This window comes from Eublepharis macularius, chromosome 10 (genome assembly GCF_028583425.1).
Source record: "Eublepharis macularius isolate TG4126 chromosome 10, MPM_Emac_v1.0, whole genome shotgun sequence".
Lineage (NCBI taxonomy): Eukaryota > Metazoa > Chordata > Lepidosauria > Squamata > Eublepharidae > Eublepharis > Eublepharis macularius.
The window spans coordinates 19904280-19922078 of NC_072799.1; the positions used below are offsets into that span (position 1 = coordinate 19904280).

General features: G+C 44.2%; 1 protein-coding gene across 2 annotated transcripts in view; it reads right to left on the reverse strand.

Annotated features, from left to right (window-relative positions):
• FAM13A (family with sequence similarity 13 member A) overlaps positions 1–15112 on the reverse strand; it is a 172271-nt gene extending 157159 nt beyond the window's left edge. For both annotated transcript variants that reach the window (XM_054990382.1, XM_054990380.1), the window contains exons 1-3: positions 14774–15112; positions 10895–11104; positions 2156–2330 (exon numbers count right to left, since the gene is read on the reverse strand). In XM_054990382.1, the coding sequence (XP_054846357.1) occupies positions 2156–2330; positions 10895–11104; positions 14774–15023 (635 nt within the window). In that variant the 5' untranslated portion in view covers positions 15024–15112. The remainder of the gene's footprint in view (positions 1–2155; positions 2331–10894; positions 11105–14773) is intronic.
• Between the last annotated feature and the right edge of the window lie 2687 nt (positions 15113–17799).

Sequence of the window (17799 nt, forward strand, 5' to 3'; positions counted from 1 at the left end):
GAGTCAAGCCATTAATCTGGCAGAGGTTCTCCAAGGTCTTCAGTCTTTTAACTGGGGAAATCAAGGATTGAACCTTGGACTTTCTTACACATTGAACTGGGACTGTCGCTTGGAAAGGACTTATTCTTGGAAAGGACTTATTCTCTCCACATTCCTTTCCACCCCTGCAGTGCCTTTTGACCCACAGAAAGATTATTCTGGAATTATTGAACCTGCATGGACAAATAGGCTGCAGTGAAGAGGGGGGGAAGATGTTAAATTGCTCCGCCTGTCTCTTCGGTCAGTGCAGCTCTGTGATTTCACACCCTCCCCCCTCTGCAATCTAAGTGTCTCTACATCAGCACTGCTTCTGCAACCACCCCAAGAATAATCTTTCATGGGGTCACAAGGACTTGGGCAGAGGTGGTGATGGCGGAACGGAACCGGAACATATTGGACCTTCGCAGAATACGATCCAAGAGCCCCCAAACCACATTTAAAATTACAACTAATATCAGCAAAGTGATCATGAAAAAAAGTTTGGTGAACAAACAGCTGTGCAGCTTGGGGGCGGGGGCTGCAGTGAAGAGGGGGAAGGCGTGAAATGGATTGTCTTTTGTATAATGTTGTTAAAAGACTATGAGATTGTATATAACTTATTTATTCATTCACATATTGTACTAGTCACTTTAAATATAATTATACAAGACTAATACGGTGATTTATTGCATTTTCGTTCCTCTGTTGTGTTAAATCATCTGCCAAGAAGCAGATTCTCACTGTCCCCCCTTCCTCTTAATTTCTTTATGTGTCTATGTGTTTTTAATCATTCTGTACACATCTGTATGTATTTTTCAAACTTGTTTTAATGTTTTTACTGTTCATCGCCTTGAGGACCCTAAGTTGGGTAGAAAGGAGACTTAGAAACATTTTAAATTACATAAATCAATAAATCTTTCAGCTTTTCCTGACCCCCCTGGCTCTTTCCAATATCGGCATTGCCAGTTTGTAAGATTAACGGGCCTCCTTTCTGGACAAACCCGCAAATTCTGTAACTGGTTCTGAAATGTATGTATTTAGTGTGGAAAAATCTGCTGATTCTCATCTACGTGTCTATCACTGGACAACTGCAAACTCCAGCGATGACTTACATATGTGAATGGAACATCTCAGATGCAAAACCACCATCAGAACCATCATATCACCTCATACAGACCAGTTCTCAATGAGTCAGATCACACATGCATCAAGTGTACAGAAATAAAGTAACTCAGTGCAGGTGAGAATTAGATCTCAGGTCTGTGCATTGCTAAATTATGCAAGATTCATACCTGCGGAATACAGATGTGAAAAGGCTCAGGAGATCACATAACCAGAGCATGAATTAACTCAGAGTGTGAAGGTTCCATCCCAGCCTCTTTGATTAGCTACTTTGATAAGCTCTTGTGTCTTCCTTTAATAGGGGAGCCCCCAACCTTTCTGAGCATGTGGGTACCTTTGAAATTCAAACAGCGTGGTGTGCACAACCACAAAATGGCTGCTGAAAGTGAAGCCAACCACACAACGTTTGTCTCAGAGGCACAGTCACCCACACAGAGGAAACTCAAGTGCAGAGGAGAAGACAGGTAATTTAAAACACATTGGAAAAGAGGAAATAGGGAGAATAAAACTAACACTGTGCTGACAGCTGCTGCTATTTTAATCTGCACAGCCAATCAGATCTCCAGTGACCAATCAGAAGCCTTCTGGGCAGCAGCCCCACCTGACCACACCCACTTCCTAGAAACACTTGGTGGGCACCAAGAAAGGTGTTGGCGGGCGCCCTGGCTCACACAGGCACCACACTGGAGACCTCTGCTTTAATGTCACCTTGGATGTAATCCTAGGAAACTTTCCTGGGAGCAAGCCTTGACGACTACATCTGAGCAGGCCAGTTTAGGAATGCGCCTTTTGTTCCATTGCAATGTATTTTAATGGCTTAATTACATATTGGAACAGGGCAGTAACTCTGAGGGCTAGTATACTTATCTTTAAAAATGAAACGGTATCATCCACATTGGATGATATCCAAACAGTTTGCTCTAGTGCCAGTCATTTGTGCAGCTAGCCCCTCATCTCTACATCCTGCCCAAATTTTGGTTTCAAACTGGGAGTTTTGCTTAAGCAAAGAACTTACTGAAAACAGTTGGGTCCAAAAACGGTCGCAAGGTTGGAAAGAGTCATCCTGTTCTCAGCATGGTGCTCAGCAACTCTCCTTAGGAATTGGCAAAGGTACTTCAGGAGGCGATAGTGGGCCTCAGGAAGCTGCCTCAGGAGTTCTCTCAAAGCGTTAAGGCCGTAATTTTGCTTGTCTGTAGATAAAGAAAAAAATACACAGTGTTATGCACCTTTGGTTCTAAACATAAAACAGGAAGTGACAGAAGGAAGGATAACAATCCCTCAGGCCCACAGGTCAGACTGGTACATTGAGAAAGGGGATGGGTTAAGTGGATTTATACGCAGTACCTGCATGTCATACGTTGAAGCAGCTGCGCATCTGGGGTAGTTGTAGTGTGGTTTACCTAGGCATTCATAGTGGGGAGGAGGACACGCATCTGGGCTCAGCTGAAGAAGTAATCACATGGCCATTTCACCATGAGTGCCCATCAGCCAGGCCGTACCCAACAGACAGTGTAATCTGAACTGCAAGGGCCAACTGAGAAAGGCAAAACGGCCCAGGAAAAGGGCCATACCCCCTCCCTGGACACGTCTCCAATGGATGAAGAACAGGCTGGTGGTAAGGTTCCCACACATGATAATCCCAAGCAATCCCAAGTCTCTCATCTTGTGTAGGGTCACCACAGGCAAAGCGAATCTCATCTAGCGTGGCAGTAGCCCTAGGCAAGACGAGGCCAGTCTCACGTTGCGCAGGACCACCCCTAGCGAAGCAGTCCCATCTTAGGGGGCAGCCCCCAAAGCCATGGCCTTAATGGCCAATCCACCCTGGTTGAACTGGCAATAACATTATGATATATGCCTCGTACTGCCTACCATTACAACCAACCTATCCATTACATTTCATTATCCCACCCTTCCTCCGTATAGCTCCTGGAACTGTATATTCCGTCTATGTCTCTGTTAAAGCAGGAATGCACAGAACCATCACCACCACCCCGTACTACTTCTTGCCTTGCTTGCATATGAAAACATGCTGCAGCAGTAGCTGGGAATTTGTCCTAATATGTTCCTCCCTTCTCCTAAGAATTCCCCTTCCAGACTAGACTCCACCTGCCCAGACTGGTCACCATCTGTCATGACTACTGGAACTGCAGCATAAGTATCAAACACAGTTTGGTCAATAAAGGCCCATCTTAAAAGAAATTCTACATATGCAACTGAACTGACCATCAACCTTCTGGTGTATATAGTTCATGCAAGCCACAGGACTACACTACACCATTCCTAACTGTCCAAAATTTCAGCTTTGAATGGAAAGGAGTTTTAAGATGGAAACTCCAATGCAGGAATAGTAAACTTTGGGGTGCAACTTAGGACCACCCCCCCACACACACACACACAATGTCTACACCAGTACATGGTCAAATACCCTGGGAACAAGCCAAGTCCCAGTAGCAGTACAGCTGATGACCTAGAAAATTGCACCAGGCTTTTGGGTGGCAAATCAGTCCTATGTGCTGCTGAGCAAAACCATCCAGTGTGCAGCAGCGTGTGGATCTCTCGGAAGTAAAGCCATGTGAACTTGGTTCAAAACATTCCTGTATCAGTTCTCAAAATCTTCTCAATAAGTCCAAGTGAAGCCAGCTGGAGACAGTGAAGTAATTAGATGTGCTCAGACATGAGCCACTTTGAAACCTGGCTTAGCCTTGCACACTACAAGTGCCTATCAAATGACTGGATAGGAGATTAGGTTATGAGGTTGCTCTCTTGTGGCTGGAGGTTCGCAGCTACAGTTATCACACACCCACCTCGACTCAATGAATTGAACAGCTGTCATGGGGATACAGTGTCCTTTTCAAAATAGCAGAAGAGGTTAAAAGCCCAACCCAAAGGTGAAGACGATAGGCCTTTTTATGGGGAGTTAGGGATGGCCATTTACCACTTGTCTTCATCTGATGTACCTGGCAGGGCGGCACAGGTTTTGATCTATCTCACCAAGGTATTTTGTACCCAGACAGACTTACCAGACTATACAAGTACATTGGTTGTCATATTGTTTTAGCCAAATGATAAGGAAAATTTACCACCCTTCTGCAGCTGGTCAGAAATCTGGGTAAGGAGGAGATGGCTAAAAATGTCATCATGACAAGATGATAGAGAGGATTGATTTATCGAGTGATTGCTCCTATAGCCTGAATTCTGAAAGGTATCTTTGACCACTTCTTTGCATGGAATGATGTAGAAATATTTGTCCTTTGCTCCATGAGCTGGATAAATATATTACTCATAGTGCGCCATTACCTTGGCAGCTTATAAGATTCATACTAATAGCGGTTCCCTACCATGTTCCCAACTAATAGCTGTTTCCAACCATGGAGCGCATTTACTATAATTATTACCATGGAGGTCATTCAGGACAATAATTACACCCAAAGGTAATTAAATGTGAATACTGTCCTATGGCTGTTGCCCACATTAAACTATCTTGTCCCTGTGTCTGTAACGTTGGACATGTGGCACTTTCAGATTACCTTTAGTTTTAAACAAATGAAATGACCGACTATCCAAGCGGTTACATTCAGTCCACTTTAAATTGGTAAATGAGCATCTGTCACCCCAAAAGAGTGGATGGTTCTAGTCTGCTGCCCCTTCATTAGAGGTAACGTGCAGGCCACGGATTATGGTCCACATATCCAAAAGACGAAGACTTCTCCCCACCCAAACTGCTCTTCTAAATAAATGAGACACCAGAGTAGAGTGGAAGAATGAGAGGGGTGGGGGATGACATAGCAAATTGTCCAAAGGCTTCACGCCTTCTACCTTATATATATATAAAAAAGAATAGAACAATTGAAAGATTTTTTTCACCAAAAAATATTAAACAACTGATCTCCCTTGATCCTTTTAGGATAGATCAACAGCCCAATAAGAGCAGCAAATCTGGCGTCACTTATCTGTAGAAACATACTGAGACTGCTGCAAAACTGGCATTTACACGGGGGACTGCCTAGATGATGCTTGCAGTCACCACACTGAACCTACTCTCCAGCGACTAGAATTATTTGTTACCACAAAGTCTTGGAGTTACAAACAGCAAGGCCTAATCTATTCCATAAGGGAAGCATGTTTTCTGGCCATCTCCCTGATTAGGAAATGCCTTTGAGAGCTAATTATCTCGCACCACCTCCTGCTGACACTTGAGCGCATTTGGTAGTTTTCCAGTTTAACAAAGGTCTTTTTTATTCCTTGAAAAACTCACAATGTTAATCTTTCCCTAGGATACAAATACTCTGAGCCAAAGTGCTTATGATCAACATCTTCAGCCTAATGGAACAAGAAGAGTCTAATTTGTTTACTCCAGCTCTTATTCTTTACAGAACTGCAAATTTCAGGTTTCTCATTCAAATATCACGATTCATGACTCCTCAAATTCAGTGGAGACTCAGGATCATGCCATGGGATCACACGCTCACTCTTCACCCTTCCTTACAAGAGTTCCTTCCTTATTTTCTCCAGCTATGGTTTGTCTTGGCATCCAAACCAGCAAATTATGATTGGTAAGCAAGGCATTAATCCTACCGCACTGTTCTAGATATCATGGCAAAAATAAAACAGGAAGTGGAGGAAGAAACTGGTCGAGAGAAGTAACTTGCCATCTTACTGGTGAATTCACAGAAATACTGGAGAATTTACAAAGGTGGGTTCATCACACAAAAAGAATATGCTTTTTCCATTAAAAAGACACCCAAACTTTTAAATCTTTAGGGAGTTGCAAACAGACACACATTCATTTAGGATTGCTCAGGATCAACACAATATCAACCTTTTTGTATTAAAGCATAGTGGTAAAATGTTAAATACTTAATTTTTAAAAATATGGATTCAGTAGGTTTTTGAACCTACACTGATGACTGTAAAGAGCCCCTTCCTTTCTCTAATTAGATTTTGCCTTTAACCCTTTTCTTCTTGCCCCCTCTGGGTTGATTGCTGCCACTAGGAATTATATTTCAAAATAATTTAAATTTCCCCTTTAAAAACGTGCCCAAGCGTCAGGCTTCTTCGTGGGACTATGTGACCCTGAGGATAGGAATGGGATATGCGAATAACAGATACTCTGGGATAAACAAACAAACTTATTTTTACATGAAGAGTATCGGTTTCACTCTAGTACTTAAGCTTGATGGTTTCAAAGATAGTTCTCAGATCTTAAAGTTTCCTCACATAGGCACAGTCACTCAGATCTTCAAAAACTTTCTCTCTCAGGCTGCACACACCGTTTGCCTGCTTCAGGTATCAATTTCTCACTCAAATACACATAGACTTTCTCTCAGGCGCACACACAGTTTACCTGCTTTAGACAAAATGAATATTTACTTTCATAGACACACACAGTTCAGGCTTCCACATAGATTGCCTAGAATGAGAATCCCCTCAGGCTTCCACACAGGTTGCCTGCTTTGCCCCGTCTCAAATTCATACACACTCTCAGGCTGCAGACAGCTTGCCTGTCAAAACTAGACTGAATGTTCTTTCACAAACATACACAGTTCTGGCTTTCACACGGGTTATATTTCTCTCAGAAATTCACAGACACTCTCAGGCTGTACACAGCTTGCCTGCTTTGCCCAGACTGGATGTTCTTTCACAAACATACACAGTTCATAGATGCAGAGAAGTTAGCCGTGTTAGTCTGTGGTAGCAAAATCAAAAAGAGTCCAGTAGCACCTTTAAGACTAACCAATTTTATTTTAGCATAAGCTTTCGAGAATCAAGTTCTCTTCGTCAGATGCCTGATACAGAGACTGGTCAAACACAGAAGAGCAAGAGAGGGAAGAGGCAATTAGGGGGGGAGGGGGAGGGAGCAATCAAAACATTCCTTTGCTAGTATATGTAAACATCTCCTTTTGGTGTGTGTATCAGTTGGCTTCAAACGAGTTTGCCCTGTTAGTTTGTAGAAGCCAAACAGCTAGACCATCCAATTCCAATGCAGTATGGGCCTTCGATAACCACAGCGCTCCCTGCCAGATGCATCTGACAAAGAGATCTGTGGTTCCCGACTTTCACACAGGTTGCCTAATTGAACTAGAATGAGAATCATTTCAGGCTTCCACACAGGTTGCCTGCTTTGCCTAGACTCAATATTTCTCTCAGAAATATAGACACTCTCAGGCTGCACACAGCTTGTCTGTCAAAACCCTGACTGAATCTTTTCTCTCTCCATTCAGTAACTAAAAACTGCAGTTCACTCTGCCCACACTCTCAGTCATCAACCAATCATCTCACTCACTCATCCTGCTCTTTCACCCCCGTTCTTCATCTGTACCACACCAAGCATTTAAAGACACACACACATTTAAAATCACTGCAATGACTGTGGGGACAGAACCAGTAGATAGTCATTACTACCAAATAAAAAGGACATGGTTTCAAAGTTAAAAGAAGCCTGGGCTTATCTTTCAGGAGTTTGAGAGTAATTCCCGGAAAAACTTCACATCCTTTGAGAAGGTTTGCGAAGAGGATGTTGGAGATTTTTGGAGATGCATTCCCACTGCCAAGATATCCTGGCTAATGTTTCATCATAAAGGAATCTGCATCCAGACATGAAGGAACATTTTCCCAGTTGGCTCTGCAGAGGGGACAAGCACTCTCCTTCCCCCATCAGCAAAAGACAGCCTGCCATCAGGGATAGAAATGTGCAGAACTCCACAAAAGGAAAGATTTCGTCAACAACTGACAGGGCACCCTCCCACAAAAAAGCATCCAGCCCAGTGCTCATGCCCACAGTGCTAAGGACTAAAACAAATGTGACATGAGAGAGCCATTAAAAAAAAATTCTTTACATTGAACCAACCACAGAGGGTTACTCTGACCAAGGAAGTGGCATTAGAGGAAATTAGTGCCCAATTTCCACAACACAAATTACCTCCCACCAGTACCAAAGCTGCTGTTTCCTGTGTGGGGGAAATTTAAACTGCAGAAACTGTGTTTGTAGGGGGGGGGTGTTATAAAAATTTTCCGTCAGCTCTGCACCTGAAAATTAACAGCCTCGCATGTCTGCCACAGTCATAGATCTCTTGCATCAAACCTGTTTGGGCCCAATACAGACTTGTGAAAGATTGGCTGCCTGCAAGTCTGAGCTGAATTTATTTCTTTAAATATTTTTACCCCAGTTTCTCCCAAGGCAAGGGACTCCAGAGGATTTACAAAAAGAAAAGGATTTTTTAAAGTACTGTTCAAACAACAAATATATAACCCAACAGGACTCTGATCAGTCTTAAATTGGTTGAGGAGTCCCACGGTACGGCCTTGGAAGCAGTGACCTTGTGCTGTGCTCAACTGGCAGTGCGTTTGCTAAAGTTTTCCCATTCTTGTCACTAGTAATGAAAAGGTTTCCTTTAAAGAGGAGCTGAGACTTCTGATTGTCAGCTGACAGACATGCTGGAGAAGAGAACAGATATGCTAAAAAGATCCTTGTTCTCATTAGACAGCATGTCAATTGTGGCATATATCTGGGGCATTCTTGTGAGTCAAAAGTGACCCATTGTGGCCGGCAGGGTGAAGCTAAAGCCATGAGAGACCCCTTATCCCACACCGCCATCAGTTTCCCAAAAGAATGATGCTCAATATGTGCAACCTCTCTCCACAGCTTCCTTCTCAACTGTTAACAGGACGCTATTAAAGCAGCTTATCATGATGTTTAATCTCATGGATAAAAGATCCACATTCAGATCCCCAAACAAGGCTACATCACAGATCCATATGAGGCAACAGCCAACATGCAGTAATGCCCCTCTGTAGATTTATGGTGAGGCCACATTTGGAATACTCTGGACAATTCCAGTTGCCATATCTAAAAAAAAGATATTGCAGAGCTAGAAAAGGTACAGAAAAAGGCAATTAAGATAATTAAGGGGCCAGAGCAACTTCTGTACGTGTAAAGGCTAAAGAGTCTGGGACTTTTGGGTTTAGAAAAAAAGACAACTGATAGAGAATTATAAATGTATGAATCAAGAGAAGAAAGTGGACAGAGGTAACTTCTCCTCATCTCAAAATACTAGAACTCATGGGCACTCAATGAAATTCACAGGCAATAGATTCAGGAGAGACAAAAGGGAAGTACTTTACTCAACACGTAATTAAAACTTACTGCCAGTGGATACGGTGATGGTCACAAGCACAGATGGCTTTAAAGGGGGATTAGTCAGTTTCACAGAGATTAGATCCATTAATGGCTACTATCTGAAGGGAACCTTCACATTAAGAGGCATCAAATGCCTGAATCCAGTGCTAGCAACCAATGTCAGGGGGAAGCCTTGGCCCCAACACCCTCCAGGGTAACTGCTTGGTTACTAGATGCTGGAGTAGATCAACCACTGTTCTGATTCAGCAGGGCTATTCTTCATATAAAGTAGGCGCCTGTGACCCACTTCATAAAAGCACCATTTGTTTGTCTGCAAACTGCACAGGAATTTGTATCCCCTTTTAGTGTTATTACTATTTTGCTGAATGTTTTTTCCAACATGAACCAAAGCATTAAGTGTTGCGTGGAGTGATAAGCCTCTGGGGCGGTTGTGACCACAAAAAAGTAGGTCATTCTTCTTCCTCACCGTTAACTTTGTTCTTATCAAAACACAAGTTTGCAAGTGAGGGACAAGGCGTGCTGAAAAAGAACCCCGCTGCGTGAAATAGCCAAAAATAGCAAATTGGCAGGCTAGTTTTACTGCAAGGACGGGAGCCAAGGAGATTTTCCTGCTCACCCTGCAAACGATTTAGCATTGTGAACATTTAAACTCAGAAGTTTAATTTGCTCTCTCTCTTAATCAGGCGGGAAACTTGGCAGCTTTCATAATTTACACTTATAATAACTGTCGTGTTTTGCCCTGATATGATGGCCTGGTTCTCACCACGGTGGCTAATCTGTACCTCACATGCAGATCATTTGGGGGGAGTTCACAAGATTTTTGTTATGGAGAGTCATTAAAACCCTCCAAGGAAAAAAAAGATGGTATTAAAAAATTACAGTCTGGAAGAAAGGCTAAGGTGGAATTCATCTCCCTGATACATTAATTTTCGATGTGCCAGGATTTTGTTTTATATGAAGGAACATTCATTTATGTGAACTGCAGCTTATGAGAGCTGCGCCTGCAGCTTCAAATAGATCTGGGCTCCCCCTGCTGCAGGAATCTAGTTCAGTAAAATACATTTTCAGGGATTTATTCACAAGTACAGTCTATTTTGGATGAGAGAATTTGCATTTCTGATCATAAGAATTCATTTAGGTGAGAAGTACGAACATGTCCAATTAAAATTTTCCAAATCCTTTTTAGGAGCTATTAAAAAAAAAACCTTAAAAAATAGATTGTAAACATAAGCTAAAGTACTACACACAAAAAAAAGGCAAGAGCTGTTTACACAGGCCATTACAATTTGGTATGAAGTGTGATCTGCTTTAACAAACTGATGTTTTTTTCCCTTTACCTACAGATCAGGATTTAAACTATGTTTTAATCACAGCTTGTAGTCAAACCAACCAAGCCACAATTTCTTAAAGTGCCCAACTTGGACATCACACTAAACTGTGGATTTCTTACAAGCTAGGAAGGTGTGGCGCTGAACGAATCCCACAGATTTTTCAGCTCATTTTCGTCCCAAGCCAACAAGTCTTGTCTGCTGTGCCTGAATGCAGGTTCTGCCTATAAATGTGTCAGACTAGACAAGAAAACGCTAGCAGGACGTGAGTTGGCAAAGAGACGGTCACCTTGATAAAGCTGTATGAATTTGGGATGCAGAGCAGAAGTGATCACTCCATCGGGCAACTCCCTCAAAAACAGCTTCAGCAAACTGGCGGCTGAGCTCACGTCGCCCTCTGCAGCCAGGTCCGCGTCCTCGCCGCTCTCGTACTTGGCTCGCAGATGCTCCACTGTTTTCAGATTGCCATTCACCCGGAAAAGACCTTCTTGTGCCAGTCCTGTAATTATATATCAAAAGAAGACAAAGGAGCTAGCTTATTGTCTACCCCATATTTTAAAAAAATCTCAAGAGTGTTAATATAGAACAAGGATAATGGGTACCATAGAGAGGGCTGCACCTTTGAAAATGCTCTTAACAATGGTCGATGTATTGACACAAACACTCTTTGAACTAACTGAGCAGGTCAAGACATAAACTGGTATAAATACCTACAATTACTGCCATTTTATACAAAACTGTATTCCCATACACATTTCTAGGGATCCTTTTGAATTTTTTTAGAATCAAACCTCATTAGGGAAAGGGGACTGATCTCCTCAGTAAACTTGAATATTGCTTGTGCGACATGTGGCCAAAAGGCATACTGCTCACCTGAGGAGACAGATTGGGAGGATTCTTTTGTTAGGAGCAAAGAAATCAGTTTGCATCAAAGCAAGGGACTGTGAGTTTCAAACTTTGTTGGGAATCTCATACCACAAAAACAATTAAATTATGCAATAAAATCTTTTAAAAGTTACCTAAAACCTGTTTGCAACTGTTGTACCAAAATGAGTAGGGGGCTTAGCTCTGTGGCAGAGCACCTGCTTCACATGTAGAAGGTCCCAGGGTCCAGTCCCCGGCATCTCCAGTTAAATGCATCAAAGTTAACAGTTGAGAAAGTCCTCTCTCTACTTAACAGCCTAGAGAGCAGCTGCCAGTCAAGTGCAGACAATGATGCCCTACCATGCAGCTTCATATACATTCAATAAAATATTCTCAGTAATGCATATTTACTGAGATTAGTAAATCAGTGTGGTATTCTAGTAACCTTGACCTTAGAAAAGTGCTTTTTAAATGTATGCACTCCAGAATTTAATAGGTCACCATGCAGTGAACTAAATGTTCATCTGTTCTTGGCAGGTACAAGATCTATTGCTGTGCAGTGGAGGAGCAACAGATACACTGATAAGAAAGTCCAGCTGAAGGACAATCTGGAAAACTTCAGCCACAGCAAAGCTGACTTGGCTACTTACATTAGTTAAACGTCAAACAGACCTCAACAGTTTTTGCCAAATCTTGGCATCCTGTGTTATTTTATACTAAGCAAAATTCCAATAGTTCTAGAATCCCAAATCAATATAAGGGACCAGAGCCAATTTCTAACAATCAAAGCAGGGGGATTGTTGTTCAGTTCCCCCTTCTGCTGCAGATTCACCCCTCATGATGTTCCGGGGTGGGGTGGGGGGGTCTGCTGTGGAAACCTGGAGAGCACCTCCGTGCCATGAAAATATCCCTGTTGACAAGCCCTGGGCACATCTCAGATAGGGCCAGATGGGAACCTCAAGGGAAGGACCCTTCAGTAAGGCACCTGTTGTCATTGTCACCATGGCCCACCAAGAGTAAACTGAGCAGCTCTTATGGTACTGCCAGCAATGCTGGGGCCATTCAGGGCAGTATGTCCCAGGGCTCTTTGAACATTACGTATTTAGATAATTATACCCCACTTTTCTCCCCATTGGGAATCCAACGTGGGTTATGACATCATGCTTCTGTCCTTCATTTTATCTTCACAACCACCTTGTGAGGTAGGTTAGGATAAGAGACAGTAGATGGGCTGAAAGTCACTCAGTGACGTTTCACGGCAAAGCAGGGATTCCAACCTAGGTATCCCAAGATCCTAGGCCAAGACTCTAATTACTATACCAAACTAGTACAGTCAAACATCCCTATCTATCCCTGGCCTTAGGTAACACCCTCTCTCTTAGCCCCCCATTTGCCACAAAGAGATAATTAAACTGGCCTGTGTTGTAAGCTGTTGTAACAGGTAATATATGCACATAACTTTAACCTGCTATAGAAATGCTAAAGTATCAAGGATTATCTGGAACAGTCCTCAGGGCATTAAAACAGAGAAGCTCCACATTGGTTCGGAAATGCAACTCTGACATCTGCTGGGTAACAGGCCTCAGTGCAGAAAAACAAATTCCTTTTTTATATCAGAATCTAAGCAGCACAAGTATTCATATAACAATATGGGTTATACACCACTTCATCTTTCAGAGAAATGCTTTTCGAAAGCATCAGGGCATGGCACATATGGGACCCTCAGAGGATGGAGGGAAAGCAACAATCATCACACTGTATGTTCACACTTCAGTTTCACTAGGGTTAGCTCAATTTATTTTACCTGGTTATTCATTGGGAAAGAAAAACTTAATGGAGAAGACTCCAGGGCTATGTTGTTTTAAAATATCATATATCTAATTCTAAACCTGGTGCCTGGGTGAATCAAAAAACCCAGAGAATGGGGCCAGGCACAGATGGGGTATACAGACCTGGAGGAATCCCCCAGGTTTGCAGAACAATCCTCCAAAGGAAAAAAAATTAAAAATTAACATCTATGGGGAAAGATCAATGCTATGAAGTGAGATCTTGGCTGTTCTGTTTGCAATTGGTTTTATGATGTATTTTTATTATACCATTATAATTGTGAGCTGCATTGGTGGTCCTGATTGGGCAGATAGGTGGGATATAAACGTTATAAATATATATACATACTCCTCATTGGGAACTAGAGGTTTGTAAGACTCTCATATGCTTGATCCAACACTGTCTATCAGGAGTGGCAGTGGAGGAATCAAAGCAGAAGATGAGAGGTACCAGTAGGCATATCAACCTCAAGGAGGGACCTGCAGTTCTCCTGGAATTATAACTGATCTCTAGAGCTCCAGACCCCTCTAGGAAATAGCACCTTTGAAGGGCAGACTTACATCTTCACAAATTCCACCCTTCACAGGCACCACCCCAAAATCTGCAGGAATTTCTCACGCAGCTCTTGGTAGCAGGAGTTGGCAACCAAAGTTCACTTGTGCCCACTTTTTTTTAAAAAAAACCAGTACTCCATTCCCATCCATACCAGCTTACTTTAATCACAGTTTAGTCTCGCCTGAAATCCCTGCAAGATATAGCCCTAAGTGCATGGGAACTCTAACCTGGATAGCCCAAGAGTCCAGTAGCACCAATAAGATACCTGAAGAAGTGAGCTGTGACTCACAAAAACTCAGACCCTGCCACAATTTTTGCTAGTCTTATAGGTGCTACTGGATTTTTGCTCTCGTCTACTACTACAAACAGATTAACAGGGCTACCCATTTTGATCCATCTGGATAGCCCAGGTGAGCCCGGTCTCATCAGCTCTGGGAAGCTAAACAGGATTAGCCTAGGGTTGCCAGGTCCAGGTTGGGAAATTCCTGGAGATTTTGGGGGTGGAGCCTGGAAAAAGTGGAGTTTGGGGAGTGGAGGGGCCTCAACGGGGTATATGCCATAGAGTCTACCCTCCAAAACAGCCATTTTCTCCAGGGGAACTGATCTCTATGGCCTGGAGATCAGTTGTAATTCTGGGAGATCTCCAGCCACCACCTGAAGACTAGCAACTCTAGTTCAGCCTGGGTTAGTAATTGGATGGGAGACCTCCAACAAAGCCCAGGGTTGCAGAGGCAGGCAATGGCAAACCACCTCCGTTAGTCTCTTGCCATGAAAACCCCACTAGGGGTCGCCATAAGCCATCTATGACTTGACGGCAGTCTCCACCACCAAGCGGTCTCGCTAAACAGGGACGCCCCTTCAACAAACTACAACTCCCAGGGTCCTCCGACAGCTAACCTGGGCTCGAAATACAGCGACTTACCGTGCCGAGCCAGGTACTCGACCAGCTCCCACACCACGGTGGGGACCCCGTCCCGGCTCAGGCCCCGCTGCTGGAGCTCCGCCAGGCCGACGCCGAAGACCTTCCGCCCGCAGGCCACCCTCCGCCGGCCGCGCGGGGCGGAGGCCGCGATCCTCTTCATGTCTTCCCTCAGCCGGGCCGCCGGCCTGCTGGGCTTGAAAGAGCAGAGGAAGAGCGAGCAGTCAGTCAGGGCCACCACGGGGGGCTGCATGGCGGGCCGGGGCAGGGGGCGGCCGGGCGGGCAGGCGCCTTCCCCTCAGGAGCGCCGAGCAGGAGCAGGAGGCGGAGGCGCCCCCGGCGTTTACATGGCAGCGAAACAAAACCTTCGGCGGCGGGACCTCAGGCGCGCCGGGAGGAGGGAGAAGCCGGGAGGAGGAGGAGGAGGAGGAGGAGCCGCCCCTCAACCGCGGCCCAGCAACGGGGCCAGCGCCGGAAGCGCCCGGGCCGCATCGCCGCAGCGACTGAGGGCAGGGCTGGAAGAAACAGGCGCTCGGGAAGAAGGACGCGGGGTTGCCAGCTCCAGGCTGGAGAATTCCTGGAGGTTTGAGGGGAGGGGCCTCCTCGGGGTATAATTTTTCTTAGTCTCGGGGCTTCTAGTCAGTGAGCGTAGTGGCAAAAGAAAACAAGCTTGAAAGAAGCCAATCCCTTTGACCCCAGCCCTCCCTCTAAAACAGCTCTTAGCAAAGCCAGCCTTTTTTCATGTTCCCTCATAGCCGCTGTTTGCTAAATAGATGAACCAAAGAAGAAGAGAGACAACTAGTTTCTTAACCAGAGAGCAGGGTATAATTTTTTTTAAAAAAATTATGTTATGAATAGTCCGCCTTTCTCAAAGAGACTCAAGGCGGATTACACCGTGTGGGTCAGTACAGACAATTTCAAAGACATTTCAATACTGGAGAGGGCAGGGTTTGGGGGAGGGGAAGGACCTCAGCAGGGTTTTATTTATTTATTTATTTATTTATTTATTTATTTATTTATTTATGGAAGCCAGCTCCAGGCTGGAGATTTGGGGGAGGGGGAGAGGATGGGGGAAGGGGAGGAGGCTGGCACAGTGGGACTTCGAACCAGAATCTCCTAGATCCTAGTCCAACGCTGTAACCACTACTCCATGCTGGATTTCAAACAACACGCTGGAATGCCTGCTACAGAGGGGTGCTTCCCAGTACAGAGTGGGGCACTGAGTGAGGGTGGGCTTGCTCTCCCCCACCCTGCACCATTTTTCCTGCCCTTCAGTGGCACTTTGCAACTGCTGTTTCGCCTGTGAGGGGAAACATTCAGGCAGCATTCAGATAAGCTGCATGTTTTCCAAACACAGGAGAGCAGATGGGGGGCGGTCAGGAAAATGGACCAGCAGAAAGAGTTAAACCTCCCTTCCCCAGTTCCCTAACCCAAATCAGCCCTCACCCATCCCAGCACTACTCCCCTTTTTGGTTAAAATTTGCAGAACTGCTCCAGAGAGTAGGAGGAGGAGATGGGTTTGTGTGACATAGAACTAGCTACTAGGCCCCCTGCATTGGTGAGCCTTCCCCATCACAACACAAGCCTACGTGCACAAATACTTCTACTTCTAAAACAGTACATTTCTAAGAGTCTCTCTACATAAGACATCTTACACTGAATGCTCAAGTGTAGAGAGACACAGTGTTAGCTGGGAAGCTAGTTTTAAAAGACCAAGCCAAGGCTCTGTCCATTTCACCTCTCTATATATTTAAAAGACAGAGCATAGGACAGCCCTCCTCAGAGAGTTTGTTAATTTCATCTTCCCCTCCCAGAAGGGGATATGAAATTGACCAGCCTTCAGGGAGGGGAAGATGAAATTAACAAACTCTTTGAGGAGAGATCTGTGCTAGCCCTGAGTCCTTTTAAACCAGGCTTCCCAGCTAACATTGCGTCTCCCTACACTGGAGTGTTCCCGTGTAAGATGTCTTGTGTAGAGAGACTCTCCACACTTCTAAATGAAAGCCAAATCATACAAATGTATAAAGTACTTGGTTATTGGATGATGCCTATTGCAAACAGACATGGAATGAACACGGCCAGCTCAGACACTGGATATTAAACAGGGCACAACTATATTAAATACAAAAAGGATCTTCAACAGATATCGTCTACTAATCTGAATACAGTGCCGATACCCTAAACGGGATGCAGAGTCAGGATTCCTCAGCATAAGAATCCCAAAACATGTGGGTGAATCACCCTGTCTCCAAGTCTCTGAATAGGGGCTTGCATGCTCTCTCTCCGGTGCCCCTCACACAACTCTTCCTCTCCTAGGAGACCCTCTCACCTCGCTGGCTGTTATTGCATTGCAGAGAAGGCATGGGGGAGCTTAGCGTGGGATCCCTTTAAGTTTTGGAGGGGGCTTCTAGATCAGGACCAGATGTGTGGCCTGACCACCCAATACATGAATTTTGCATCGTGTGATGTGCAGAAGTACCTTGATTTGAGTCTACCACATTCTGCTTCACAAGCTATGCAAAACTACTCCATCCCATTAAATATTCCTCACAGCACTTCTCAAACTGAGGTAAATATTTCCATTTTGAAGACAGGAAAAGACAGCCTTTCTAAGCACCTGTACTACATTCTGAGAGAGACAAAGGAAATGGGGCGGGAGTTCACATGTACCCAAGGAATTTGTAAAAGGTTGAAAAGATCCACACAACAGCTTGATCCTTCACTAAGTTTAGGAGTCAGCAAAATATGTCTATACAGAATAGCACATCTTTCTCTCTCTGAAACAGGAGGAGGTACAGAACAGACTGGAAGCTTCCAGTTTACTTTAACAATCTGTTCATGATGTCAGCACCTTAGCTCAATCTTACCCTGTTTCAATAGTAAAATCACATTTTAAAAAGATTGTCTAGTTTAATTTTTTAACTACTTTTTTTAAACCAAAAGAGGCAACGTGGATTCCTCTAAATGGTTCCATTGAGTTTCAGACTTTGCAATGTGGGTGGGCAAACATGCCCACACTTGCACAGGGA